The sequence below is a fragment of the Mus pahari genome, chromosome X (genome assembly GCF_900095145.1).
Source record: "Mus pahari chromosome X, PAHARI_EIJ_v1.1, whole genome shotgun sequence".
In the NCBI taxonomy this organism is placed as follows: domain Eukaryota; kingdom Metazoa; phylum Chordata; class Mammalia; order Rodentia; family Muridae; genus Mus; species Mus pahari.
Window position 1 is genome coordinate 56,163,343 of NC_034613.1, and position 14,492 is coordinate 56,177,834.

The 14,492-nt window shown below is 40.8% G+C and overlaps 1 protein-coding gene across 3 annotated transcripts; it reads left to right on the top strand.

The window, feature by feature from the left end:
- Window positions 1–319: 319 nt before the first annotated feature.
- Slitrk2 (SLIT and NTRK like family member 2) lies at window positions 320–12,322 on the top strand. Of its 3 annotated transcripts, XM_029534425.1 has the most exons (4): window positions 422–506; window positions 4,260–4,313; window positions 4,410–4,572; window positions 4,797–12,307. In XM_029534425.1, exon 4 carries the CDS (start codon window positions 4,840–4,842, stop codon window positions 7,378–7,380), a length of 2,541 nt encoding a protein of 846 aa, XP_029390285.1. In that variant the 5' UTR covers window positions 422–506; window positions 4,260–4,313; window positions 4,410–4,572; window positions 4,797–4,839; the 3' UTR covers window positions 7,381–12,307. The 3 variants fall into 3 exon arrangements, with proteins under 3 accessions (XP_021043513.1, XP_029390285.1, XP_029390283.1); XM_021187854.1 differs by lacking the exon at window positions 4,410–4,572 and having other exon boundaries at window positions 320–506; window positions 4,797–12,322; XM_029534423.1 differs by lacking the exons at window positions 422–506; window positions 4,410–4,572 and having other exon boundaries at window positions 3,995–4,313; window positions 4,797–12,322.
- The last annotated feature ends 2,170 nt before the right edge of the window (window positions 12,323–14,492 follow it).

Genomic DNA, 14,492 nt, shown 5'->3' on the forward strand with positions numbered 1-14,492 from the left:
AGCAAGTGTCATCCTTATTTCACTTGACCTAGTCTGAGGGGCAGCACATGGTAGAAGCTGCAAGAGCTGGGCAGAGTTCCAGTTAAGAGGGGCTGACAGGCGAAAGCAGTGCTCTGCAAAGCTTGTCAGACAGAGAACTGGAGCAGCGGCTCCTTTGTGGGCTGGTAAATCTCCCTCCCGAGTGCAAAGCAGGGACATTTGATCTGCAGGGTGATTGATAAGTGCTAGAGAGGGGCAACCGTCCTTCCCTCCCTCCCTCTTCTCTCCTCTCTTTCCCTCCCTCCTTGCCAGAAGCGCTGCTGGGTGGCGAGCTGTTCCAGTAAGGATCTTCCTACCCTGGGGTGGGTGGGTGGGGGAATACCGCCTGCGCTCCTCTCTGCTGTGCCACTCATTGCACGGCCCGCCCGCCCGGCTGGTACCTAGGAGGTGCTGGCTTCTGAGCCTCTCAGAGACGCGGATGCTGCGGGAGCCTTCAGGGGAAGATCGAGGCGGAGCGCTCTCTCTGGGTAAGTTCGGAATACTCGGGAATGCCGTGGCAACGCGACCCACGAGCCGGATTTCTTTGGCCTCAAAGTGGGTATGAGCAGGAAGAGGCTAGGCTATACCACCACCGTGATCAGTCAGCCCTTGTGAATCGCCCTCTCCCCTTGGTACCCTCGGGGCCCTCTTCTTTTCGCCCCTGACCTTCCGCGGCTGTGACAGGGATCCAGGAATCCCAAAGCTAGGAGACCACCGCTGCTGCCAGGAATGATCCAAGCAAGATCTTCTGCTAGTGAAATAAACCATTCACTCACAGTGTCCAAGCCCAGTGGCAAGGGCAGAGTGGCTTTTGGGATTGAGAGGTCATCCTCTAGCATCAAGATGTTAGCCTCTAAGGTGTAGGAATGGTGGGGCTACTCTAGAGTTGGCGTTTAGTCCTGTTCCTTTCAAAGACGGAACTCCCTTAGAGCCAGTGTCTCCCTAGAAGAGAGATTAGCCTGGAGCACCCAGCAGGCTGAAGAAGGCTGCTGCGGACCTGCTAGACTTCTGACCTGACTATGGCCTAAGAACTGCAGGAATGAAGTTGGGCTCTGAGTTGCAGCCTGGCCCCCTTCATGACTTGTGGAAAAAGCTTGGGCAAACTGGCAGGTTGTTGTCAAAGGAGGCCTAGGCAATAGAAATGTATGTCAACTTCCCTCTCCTTAAGAAGAACAAGCATTTTGCTTATTTAAGCATCTGCCCCTGCTACTCTTGAGTTCCCAGTTCACCCTGAACCTTTCCAGCTCCTTAAAAGCCCACTCTTCTTAGCGGTTCTTAGAGATACAATGGACCAAATGGAACTTACTTAAAAGTGTTTGTCGAATTTGAGGCTAATTTGCTTCCAATAACACTAATGTTTCTGAAAAGGGTCCGTGGATGCTCAAATGCAGGCAGAAAATAGAGTGGCCAAGCAAATTGACTTTTGCTGAAAGGAAATCATGGAATGAAAAACTGGAACTCAGGGGCCTTGGTGGGGCTATTCCCTATCTCTCCTCTCCTCTTCTTCCTTTTCTTCCCCTCCCCTCCCTTCCTGTCTCCTCTCCTTTCCTCTCTTCTCTTCTTTCCTCCTTTTCTCTCCTCTTTTCTCCCTCTCCCCCTCTTCTATCTTTCTCTTTCATTTCTAGCAAACCAATTCTGGTCTCCAGAGAGTGTGCACAGAATTATCTATGCCTTGAAGATTTTACTGTATTTGAGAACTAATAGTGATTATATTTATTTTAGCAGTAAAAACGTTACAGTTGTGTGAAATGCCCCACTGAGTTTAGGTATACAATCCTCTAATTCATATTAAGCATTTCTGGGTTGTTTCTAATTTTAGCTTCTTGAAGTTAACCAAGTCAGCAAGTCACCTGGCTGAGGAATGTCCTGATCTGTAAAATAATTCCGGTCTGTTGGGTTTTGTACAGCTGTCACAGTGGATTTTACTTCAGTAAGATAACCTAATTAGCAAATGTTTGTTAAACTAAAGTCTGAGTGAATAAATCATAACTCCCTAGGAACAATGTACTTTTAATATTTAGAAATACATAGAAAGTGCCCTTTCCTTATGAACAAAGTGTACTTTTGCTCAGGACATATCATTCTGCCTGCACATAATGACGCACCTGCAGTAGAATGGGAGGCTATCCACCACTGCCCTCCGAACTCCCAGGGCTTCTGTGCTTGTCTCATGGTCACTCTATGGCCCAGAGAAGGACAATTAAGGCTCCAGGCTGAAATGGCAGCAGGAGAGGGAATCAAGAAGTGTGGTCAAAGGCTTTTCTTGAAAGGAGCATGAGGGAAGAAATCCAGACAGAATGGGGCAGGAGATCACAATGCCACAGGTAGCCTTAGTGCTGAACTTTATAGACTGCCTCAATCTTTCTTAGAGAGGAAGGAATTTGTATAAGCTACACAAGTCAAAGACTTCTGCTTAACAGGGAGAGAAACAGGATAAAGTGGGTGGTTTCCCATTCCTGAATGGCTTATTTTGCCTGGGGCATTGCCTACCTTCCATTTTGGCTAGGCAATGAAACCCTGCATAAATTCTATAGCAGATCTAAAGAGGAGAGGAAGGTGAATTGTTTGTGCAGCAGGCACATTTAATCAGTCCCTTTCTTCACTGTTTCTTTCCCTGGGTTTTCCTGACTCCTCTCTTTCTATCTGAGGTGCCTTGTAGCTCCTCCAAGCAAAAGTAGACACATGCAAATGGGCTCCCCTCTTGAGACTCCTGGACCCAAGGAGTAATAATATATTAAGGAGAAAAGAGATAATGCAGGCAAAAATCCAACACCTAGCCCATTAGTGATGCTCTAGAAAGGTTATGTGAAACCAAATGCAACATCAGGGCCCAGAGGAGCAACACTCCACCTGCATTAGCAAATGGAAACAGTAAGCTCCTAAAAGTAGTGACAGGCATGGCTGCAGAGTTAGATCAAGAACCCTGGTATTCTGTGTCTCAGCTCAAGATTCCTAGTACCCTTTTCTTCAGGAAGAGTCATTCTCCTGCCCTGCATTCTTCCCTGGTTTTTTTTGGGGGGGGTGGGGGAAGAGGATCCCAGCCCTTGCAACCTAGAGGGCTCAACAACTCTTGCCTTGGCTCCCACTCCTAGCAGAGCCTCAGCCTGGCAATGCTTTTCTGACACCCACTCCACTTCACTTTCCTCCAGGCAAAAAAGCACACGTTTAAGATTCATTATCTGGCTAAGTATAAATCTCGGGGGGGGGGGAGCATTTTATTTTTGTTTGGCTCAGTCTACCAGTTAACATTGAGCTGGCTTTCCAGAGTCCAGGCAAATAGCTGTTCGGCTGGTCATCACCAAGGAAGTAATTCCCTAAGCACTGAAACAGCTTTCTCTGTATATAAAGTATTGATCCCCTGGGAGAAGTCTTCTCACTCCCACACAGACACACACTAGCGCAGGAACACCCCACTCTGCACCTAGAGCATCTTCTCAGCTAGCAGTCTGCCTAGCTGGCATCAGTCCTGTAGCAAGAGGCGACACACACACACACACACACACACACACACAAAGTTCCTGGGAGGGTCTGGACCCCTCCTTGGGAGTCTGCCATGAGATGAATCTTAATGGCCAAGTCACTGTCCTTATGCCATGTGTAGGTGAGGGAGGTCAAGTGAAGGAGATCACTAGAACTGGTCTGGATTTGGGGAGTTTCCGTGAGGCCAGAACCAAAGGGGGCTGGGCCGCCTGCTTGAGAAACAAACTCCTGTTCAGAAGGAGCTTCTCTTACAGCCAGCCGGGTTGGAGATAGAGTAATTCTGAAGCAACTGACGCAGCTGGGAATTGAGCTGTGCAAAGCTTTCACTCACAGGGAAGGGAAGCGTCTGCCCCACCCTCCCCCACCAAGCGCCCTGGATACACTGCCCACACTCCTCTCCTCCGTGACGTCACCCCTAGTCCTGTCCCGAGGAGCCTGCAAAACCTCTCAAATTCAAACTGCTAGACGCACTGCTGCTGCTGCTGCCACTGGATTGAAAGCGCGCGCCCAGGCGCCGCTGTGGCAGCCGCCCGCAGTGACCCAGTCCGAAAGATCTCCCTATGCAATCGCATCCCTGCTTCCCCACAGCGCAGCTTCTTTTTGTTTCAATCCTCCTCTTCCTCTCTGGCCGCCAGCCGGATTTCTAATTTCTGCGCACCCCACCCCCCGCCCAATCAAATTAAATCAAGCAACAAAAAAGCAAAGCTTCCCCCTCTGCAAGCAGCATCTTCTTTTACTTTGCTCTCCTTCTCTTCCCGAAGATGCTAAACTACTGGTGGACTGAAGAGGAGAGGAGCCCCGTCTTCTCCTGATGTGTGAGTAACCCCCAGCCAGAGCTTTCTCTACACTTTCATTCTGTCCCCTCCGCCAGCTCCCTGACTCTTAATTTTTCCACCCCTTCTTTTATGCAGTTTAAAAAAAAAAAGTAAAACAATTTCTACTGCAAGCCCAAGACGGGCAATCCGCTTGAGATTTCTTCAAAATACCCCAGGGGAGGAGGAGATGGGCCGGATTTTGTAGGACAACTCGATTACTAATGACTCCGTGGCTGGCTGTGACCCGCAGGGAAATCAGGTGCATGAGTGTTCCAGGATCCGTTGTGTGGGTGGGCTGGGGGTAGTGGGTAGAGAGAAAGAGAAGAAACTGCTTTGAAATACGCAATGATTTCATTCTTCCTTGCTGCCTACCCCCTCACTCTCCCTCCCTCCCACCCGCCTGCCTCCTAGCTTTGCCATTTTAATCGGGCTTCCTTGTTTCTTTATTCCCTGCATCCCGCTTTCCCCTGTCCCTCACTCAAGGTTTGCCTGTAAGTACCTGAGCTGACATCGAAGGTGCTTAAAGATGCTGAGCGGCGTTTGGTTCCTCAGTGTGTTAACAGTGGCCGGGATCTTACAGACCGAGAGTCGCAAAACTGCCAAAGACATTTGCAAGATCCGTTGCTTGTGTGAAGAGAAGGAAAACGTACTGAATATTAACTGTGAAAACAAAGGATTTACAACTGTCAGTTTGCTTCAACCCCCCCAGTATCGCATCTATCAGCTGTTTCTTAACGGGAACCTCTTGACCAGACTGTATCCAAATGAGTTTGTCAATTATTCCAACGCAGTGACTGTTCATCTGGGAAACAATGGGCTGCAGGAGATCCGACCTGGGGCATTTAGTGGTCTAAAAACTCTCAGGAGACTGCACCTCAATAACAACAAACTGGAGGCATTGCGAGAGGATACTTTTCTAGGCCTGGAGAGTCTGGAGTACCTCCAAGCTGACTACAATTACATCAGCACCATCGAGGCAGGGGCATTCAGCAAACTGAATAAGCTCAAAGTACTCATCCTGAATGACAACCTTTTGCTGTCTTTGCCCAGTAATGTGTTTCGGTTTGTCCTGCTGACTCACTTAGACCTGAGGGGGAACAGGTTGAAAGTAATGCCTTTTGCTGGTGTTCTTGAACATATTGGAGGAATCATGGAAATTCAGCTGGAAGAAAACCCGTGGAATTGCACCTGTGACTTACTTCCTCTCAAGGCATGGCTGGACACCATTACTGTTTTTGTGGGGGAGATTGTCTGTGAAACTCCTTTCAGGTTGCATGGGAAAGATGTGACCCAGCTGACCAGACAAGACCTCTGTCCCAGAAAAAGTGCAAGTGGTGATTCTAGTCAGAGGAGCAGCCATTCAGACACACATGTCCAAAGGCTGACCCCTACAACGAATCCTGCTCTCAACCCAACCAGGGCTCCAAAAGCCAGCCGGCCACCCAAAATGAGAAATCGTCCGACTCCCCGAGTGACTGTGTCAAAAGACCGGCAGAGCTTTGGCCCCATCATGGTGTACCAGACCAAGTCCCCCGTGGCCCTCACCTGTCCCAACAGCTGTGTCTGTACTTCTCAGAGCTCAGACAATGGTCTAAATGTTAATTGCCAAGAACGGAAGTTCACTAACATCTCTGACCTACAGCCCAAACCTACCAGTCCAAAGAAACTCTACCTAACCGGGAACTATCTCCAAACAGTCTATAGGAATGACCTCTTAGAATACAGCTCACTGGATTTGTTGCATTTAGGAAACAACAGGATTGCAGTCATTCAGGAAGGTGCCTTTACAAACCTGACCAGTTTACGAAGACTTTATCTGAATGGCAATTACCTTGAAGTGCTGTATCCTTCTATGTTTGATGGACTGCAGAGCTTGCAATATCTCTATTTAGAGTATAATGTCATTAAGGAAATTAAGCCTCTGACCTTCGATGCTTTGATTAACCTCCAGCTCCTGTTTCTGAATAACAACCTGCTGAGGTCCTTACCTGATAATATATTTGGGGGCACAGCCCTCACCAGGCTGAATCTGAGAAACAATCATTTTTCTCACCTGCCTGTGAAAGGGGTCCTGGACCAGCTTCCTGCATTTATCCAGATAGATCTGCAAGAGAACCCATGGGACTGCACCTGTGACATCATGGGGCTAAAGGACTGGACCGAACATGCCAATTCTCCTGTCATCATCAATGAGGTGACTTGTGAGTCTCCCGCTAAGCATGCAGGGGAGATACTGAAATTCCTGGGAAGGGAGGCTATTTGTCCAGATAATCCTAACCTGTCAGATGGGACTATTTTGTCAATGAATCACAACACAGACACACCTAGATCACTTAGTGTGTCTCCTAGTTCTTACCCCGAACTACACACTGAAGTTCCACTCTCCGTCTTAATTTTAGGATTGCTTGTGGTTTTTATCCTCTCTGTCTGTTTTGGGGCGGGGTTGTTCGTCTTTGTTCTGAAGCGTCGAAAGGGAGTGCCAAATGTTCCCAGGAGTGCCACCAACTTAGATGTAAGTTCCTTCCAGTTACAATATGGGTCTTACAACACTGAGACTAATGATAAAGCTGATGGCCATGTCTATAACTACATTCCTCCACCTGTGGGTCAGATGTGCCAAAACCCCATCTACATGCAGAAGGAAGGAGACCCAGTGGCCTATTACCGAAATCTGCAGGACTTCAGCTATGGCAACCTGGAGGAAAAAAAAGAAGAACCTGCCACACTTGCTTACACAATAAGTGCCACTGAGTTGCTAGAAAAACAGGCCACACCAAGAGAGCCTGAGCTGCTGTATCAGAATATCGCTGAGCGAGTTAAAGAACTTCCCAGTGCAGGCTTAGTCCACTATAACTTTTGTACCTTACCTAAAAGGCAGTTTGCCCCTTCATATGAATCTCGACGCCAAAACCAAGACAGAATCAATAAAACCGTTTTATATGGGACTCCCAGAAAATGCTTTGTGGGGCAGGCAAAGCCAGACCACCCTTTACTGCAAGCTAAACCACAATCGGAACCAGACTACCTCGAAGTTCTGGAAAAACAAACTGCAATCAGTCAGCTGTGAAGGGAAACCATTTACAACCCTATAGCATCAAAGGATGCAGCTCCAGACTGTTGGAAGCACTGCCTTTGCTTTTGTTGGGCCCTCCCTTTCCCAGTGCTAATGGGAGACTGAAAGCCTTTGGGAGATGGGATGAAATAATGATAATGCTCTCGCAAGCTTTCCTTTAAATTATTTTCTCTTTTGCTCTCCCAATCCCGTTCTCCCCCTCTCTTCTTAGAAACCGTCAGAGAACATGAATGTTTCTACAATGCATTTTTTTTCATGTATTTTTGTTTAGGTTTCATTTCTGTTTTCTTTCCTTTTTTCTTTCTTTTTTTTTTTCTTTCCCAGTGTGGGAGTGGAAAGAAATGACAGTGAATGAAGGAAAAGTCGGCAAAGTTTTCAAATGAAAGTAGAAGATCTCCAAAGATCTTTTGGAACAACTTTTTTTTTTTTTTTTTTTGTAAATAATGGTCTATGGTATTGCCATCTTCAGTTACCGAGTATAGGCCTGGGCATCGCTACTTTGTGTGAAAGTGCCTTTGCACTTAAAGACATAACTTAAATGTTGCTTTTAGCTTTGAAAATTGAAAGTATTTTAATGTGCTGTATTTTTAAAATCGAAATCAATGTAAAATAGATCTATATGTCAGCTATATTAAGTCAACGTGCAGTTTGCTTGAGTTATAGAAACCAGCCTGTCATCAAACAATTCTAGCTTAGGACTTTATAGATGTAAATGTAAAATATTTCCTTTCTTCTGGGTTTGGTATAAGTGATTTTATTTAAGTCAAGTAAGGGGATTTAACAGTGGACTAGAGGTAATAAGCCACCTCTGTCTGGATTAGTAATTCATTAATAAAATATATTTAACCCAATATCAGAGTGAATTGAACAATTAATGCCCTTCTGTGAATCATTATTTTACACTAACATGGTCAATGTTTTAGATTATTTTCCTAATTAAGAGTACATTGCACAACTAGTAGTATATTTTTTCTGCATTAGATATTTTTATATATTTAAATGAAACTCTGTATTTCTAACTTTTTAATTGAAACTAATATTTTTTCTGCCTATTGCAACATTTTCTATAAACACATACCAGTAGAGGCCGCCACACACCTCATTTAATCAAGACACAAGAGCCATTAAATACCTTGAAGACTTCAAAGGTAAGATGAAAACTTCCCACATAAGTTCTCTGCAAATTTAAGACAGCAGAGATAAAAATTACATATCTCAAATTTTATTTCTTTGAGAATCAAAAATTAGACATAGAATTCTCAATTTTCACAAAGAGATTTTCCTCTTGATTTTAATTGAAGTGTTAATGAGGTGCTATCAAATCATGCACTTATTTGCATCTCCAAATCCATTAACAGTTACCTAAACCACAGCAGTAAGCTTCTTTTTTTCTTCTGCCTTCTTTGGGCACGCTTTACTTGAAAATTTTTCTTGTTAGCTTCAGCAAGCCTTTTGTTTTGTTCTTAGCAGTCAATTATTTTAACTAACCAACTCTATATAACATTTATGAAGCCTTATTAGACTGTAAATAATTTTTAGATGCAAACATTATTGTATGATTTAAACAAACAGTCTTTCTTTACAACAAAAATAGTTTTGTTTTGTCTATTGTAAATCCTTATGCAACTGGGATGGTGATCAGCATATAAAGTAGTCCAGCTTTTCAATCCCTTATTAAAGCAAGTGATGGCGTCTGAAAGAAGCACACTGTTTCCTTTTCATAAATAGGTTACTGCACATAATAATCCTTTATTATCATGTGGAGATTGAAGTGGATGCTGATAAGTTACTTTTAAAGCATTAAATTGACTAATAGTACATTACCAGTATTAACAATTCATGCTACAGGCTTTCAATTAGAAATTACTTAACTCCAAATCATTTTGATTAATAATTAATGGTGCAAAATGGACTTTTTAAACAACAGAAGGTAATTGTGCCCATATATAAAAGTAAAGGACACTCAAGAAAAAAAAGATTTTTAACAATCTGAAATCTCTGGATATCTACTAACTAATATATTCACTGTTTGCTTAAAAGTCATAATTGCCATTTATATCCATTAGCTCACAACTGAAAATGGTGGATCAGAGTGATCTACACATATGTTAATATATAGAAATTTTACATTTTATATAAAAGAAGCCAGAGTAGTGAAAGAGTCGGACATGGAGAGAGCTCCTGGAAAGTGCTTCATCTTTGGATGACATTTATACATAAATACAGGAGTTTTAAACATTTTCTTAAAGTGGCTTTCCTTTGGTTTAATGATCAATACATTATACAGAGGCAGATATTTGGGGAAGTCATTGTGAAGGCAAATCAGCATATATCATATTAAGATAGTTTTTTAGACTTTAACTCTGATTTGATCTGTTAATGACATGATTCTACTTCAGTGTTTGTTCTCATTCTCCTGAAAAGTAAAACATGTGTGTTAATAACAAAATTAGTTTATTAATCTTAATGAAATATATCTTACTTCTCATTCATTTTCATGATTTTTTTTTGAAGAGGCCTCCTGGAAGAACTCAAACCCACAAATTCTTTAGCTCAATAATTACTATTCATTTCAATATTTTCATGTTTCTAGATTTGCATTTTATTTACATTGAGTTATAAAATCAAGTCTTTCAGTTATGATTCAAATGGTTTTATTTAAAAGCATAATAGCGCACCTTGTGTTTTAATTGTTACTGTCAAATGCAAGCATAAGTACTTCACGATTAATTACTTTATTGACATTCCCACTGGTGGTATTCTGATTTTATTTATAGGCGCAAGCACTATCAAACCTATTTTACTTTAAGGATTTTATTTTTAACTCCTCCAGCTTGATATGTTATTCATTCTTTTACTATTTCACAAGCAGGTTGTAATGAGTGTGAGCCTAGCAAGAACTGTTCCAGGCAAGATATTGGCATTCCTAGGACCCCACCTGGAACAGAACTAGATGTCTGGCCCTACAAAATGTCAAACAGCAATTACTCTAGATTCTACTGTTTAATTAGTTATTTTCATGGTTTCTACATATTCCAGTGGGTAAATTTGTACAAAATTTCCAAAAATACTACCCCTCAAACTTCACACCATTGCCAAGAATATTTGGTATGAACTTAGGTCAACCTTCGTGCCTTCTTTCCTCAGGCATTTGGTTTGTGAGAAAAAGACCCTTCAATGTCCTCTTTGTCCTCTGACTTCTAAGTTGACTGAATTTTTCTAAATAATTCTGTGTCATAAAGGGCTTAATATTTTAAAGATTTTTAAAGTATATGTAGTGAATTAAAGATAGTTTCTGTCATTTCTCAAACTTTGAAAATTCCTTATGATACTATACTACACATTCCAGAAACATACTACATTGAATGCTAGAGTGAACAAAGCCTTCCAGATGGTTCTCTTACTCAATTTGTTTCCTCATTCATTCATTCACTCATTTAATATATCTTGAGTGCTCTCTTCCCTGGTGCCTGGAGCTGCTGTGTGCGGAGGGGCCACAGACATTTAAGACAGGATCTCTAATTGCCTCACCCCATGCCTTCACCCCTACTCCCACTGATACTAAATCCCCCCTCCCCTCACAGACCTCCCAAATTTGGTAAGGAGCATAGTACAAAATAGAAGAGAGATTTACCTAAATGAAAATCACCCCCAGGTAGGCAGTGGGGACAAGAATGCAGTGCAGAAGGTTGAGTTTTTAAATTCTCTGGAGTAAAATATTGAACAGATAAATCATAAATAGACAGGTTACCATGTAAGTGCTATTAACATATCTTTGGAATTACATAGTTAAAATGGGAAAATCCCACTAAAATGAACTTAAATCACAGCAGAATTAAGTCCAATTATGGCCTGATGATAGCTATATAATTGTGCTATCTACATCTACTTTGTAAAGTTGAATACTAGAGTTGTAAATATAAAACCTACTAATATACTTCAAGTTTTGGGATATTCATGTTTTAGAGGCAACATTTACTATCTATTTTAGTGGCTTAAATGGTAATATTTTGGCTCACATGCCTTTACCTATACAATAAGAGACTTTAGTGTGTGAGAGAGATCTAAGTACTATGTATAAACCTACTTTGCTCCTCACAATGGTCGTGGAAAAAGTACTGTGTAAATTGAAGTTTTAAAAGAATCAAATTCTATTTTAAGTGCATTAAGGGAGCTGCCATTTAGATAAAATTTGGGAATCTCTTTATGAGGCAGAAAACTATTTTATAATGCAAATAACCATTCTATCTGTTTTGTATATTTGGATTTTCAATATCAATTTTGCTTAAAAACAAGTTCACATACATAATAAGAGTGTGTTTTGTCAGCATTGCTTGTACTGTTCATTTCTTGGTTGCTAAGGGCTTATACTTAAAGTCTGCTGCAGTTATATGTGAATTGAGCTATCTACGATTATGATAGCACAATAGCATTCCTGAACGTCTGGACTAGCAAGCCCATTTCAATACAATTGAACACAGGACTCTTGCTCAATAGCATCTCCCCTCCCAAGACCTTGTTTCCTTAGAGGGTAGACTGACTCCTGTATTCACATCCTATAAAGTGCTTAGGGATACAAGTTTTATAAAAAAAAAATACATATGTTACTATGTAAACATATTGAATTGCATGTGTGTTGGAATTTTTTAGCAGTATTTTAGCTTGAAAGTATGTGTACAAATTCTGTTAGCTTAGTTGCAAATAATTGTTCTCAAGTTGTTGGAATAAATGGCAAATGAAACAATTATGTAAATAAATTCTTGTGCCAAATAGTGACATTGTTTAAGAAAATAAATGACATATTTTGGGCTGTTAATAGGCAAATGAAATACTGAAAATGTGATCAAATTATATTGTATTTTATTGGATAAACTGTTTAGTTATTTTATGCTGTAGTTAGCTTTCAGTTAATAAATAAATATTCACTAAAAATGCACGTTTTGGATTAGTTAGAAAAGTTTTTTTTTGGATTTATTTTTTGAGACAGGATTCTCCTGGCTACCCTGGAGCTAGCTATTTATATCTTGCTGGCCTCAAACACACAGAGATCTACCTGCCTACTCCTCTTGAGTGCTGAGATTAAAGGTTTGTGCCACCACACCTAGCCCTAGTTTTTTTGAATCTTAAGAATTAATAGCAATGGTGACAGTCAAAATAAGAATAAGGCTATCAAGATAGATCTAGTTATTCCAGAGTCTAGGCTAGAAGTGCACTTGATTTATGTTCCCCTGGGAAATAGCTTTGTAAACAGTTTCACATCATTTTTATTTTAAAATGTTATTTTACATTTAGTGTATAATGCCACTTTGTCCTAATTATCTGTCAGATTATTACCTGAAAATTTGCAACATTTCGATCATCACAGGATGTTGACAAAATCTAGTAGTCTATGGTACTGTCTAGCTCACGAACTGACTACCAAATAGGCAGCATAATTGAATTAATCCTTAATGGATTCCTTTAGAAGTCAAGTCTTTTTTCATTTCATACTGCTATCACTTCGTGATAAAAATTGCTTTAGTGAATGGATGAGTGAATTGCTGAGATGTTGATTCTTATATGAAGACTAAAGAAAAGGTTGAAACTCAGAAAAATCTCAGTTCATAGTAACCATGGATGATTGGCTGTTTTAGGAACTCTTAAACATTTAGTTATAACATGTTTATAGCATAATACACACACACACACACACACACACACACACACACACACACCACATAGGCACACACACACACACACACACACACACCACATAGGCACACACACACAAACACACCACATAGACACAGACACATACAGACACACACACACACACACACACACACACACACACACACACACCATATGGGAATAGAAAATTAGGTTAGGCAAATAGGCAGGAAAAATTATCAAACATTTACATAAAGTCCAACTTCTAGTGATACTATGATTTCTCCATTGAACTCAGTGATATCATTCTAAAGCTCAAAGTGGCTTTAATGATTGGCTATGGGACTGCTCTTTCATTGGCTGTAGGAAACAATTGATTATGACTTGAGTAAAATTTCACTCTGACAATTTTAAATGATATATTTTTTTCCAGAATCCAACCGGCTTCTTCAGTCTTCCAGATAGGAGAGGCTCAAGCCTATATCAAATAACAATTCTGTCAGAAGAGAATGGTTTCAAAAAGTATTATTTATACAAAATAAGAATCTACAGGTTGTATTTCCCTGATATGAGTCATGCAATCTGAGGTACTGACCTTACAGGGATTGTAAAGGTGTCAAGACAACCATAGATGTCATTATACCTTCACTCTTCAGTTGGAATAGTAAAGGACTGGATGAACTTAATGGATCTTTTATACTTGGGTATTTAATGATCTAGGCCACAAAAAAAAAAAAAGAAAGAAAGAAAGAAAGAAAGAAAGAAAGAAAGAAAGAAAGAAAGAAAGAAAGAAAGAAAGAAAGAAAGAAAGAAAGAAAGAAATGGTTGCTACAATTGAAAGAAGGACAGTCAGGAAATAATTATTCAAGTAAGAAGATCTCTTAGCTTACCTTTCATGTCAGAACTCTATTTTGGATATAGTTCTAACCTTATTCTGTCTCTACAGGACTCAAATGCATAATTTACCTCAGGTTAACATTTCTTCATAAATTTAACTTAAAAGGCTTAAACACTTTTAAAAACTTCTTTTATAATGATAATATCTTACCATTTTGGGGGGGCTAGTCATTAAGAGTTTTCCACATATTTGTTTTTCAAGAGGATTATCTTTTCTATTGATGAATGATTTTAGCTATTCTGTGTGGTGATTAACCAAGTTAAATTTGAATCCATCTAGGAAGAACACATCATTATATAGAAGGAAAAACAACACATAAACCACTGAATTGTTCATAATTGCCCACTTTTAGTCAACATTTACAAATTTTTATCATGAAAGAAACTGATGGATCTTTGTATAAATCAGTTGAGCTTGAGAAATTCAGTGATTCATTCCAGTGAGCAATGCACTAAGCTGACAAGTGGTATGAGGTCCCTTCCTGATTGGAAATTTCAGTCATAGTTTTAATGCTGGGCCAGTGTGTTCTTATCTGATCAAATAGATTTTAACTGGAAAC

Bases quoted from the DNA above. Each gene is read 5' to 3' on its own strand.
- Slitrk2 (XM_021187854.1), top strand. From the start codon at position 4,840: ATGCTGAGCGGCGTTTGGTTCCTCAGTGTGTTAACAGTGGCCGGGATC.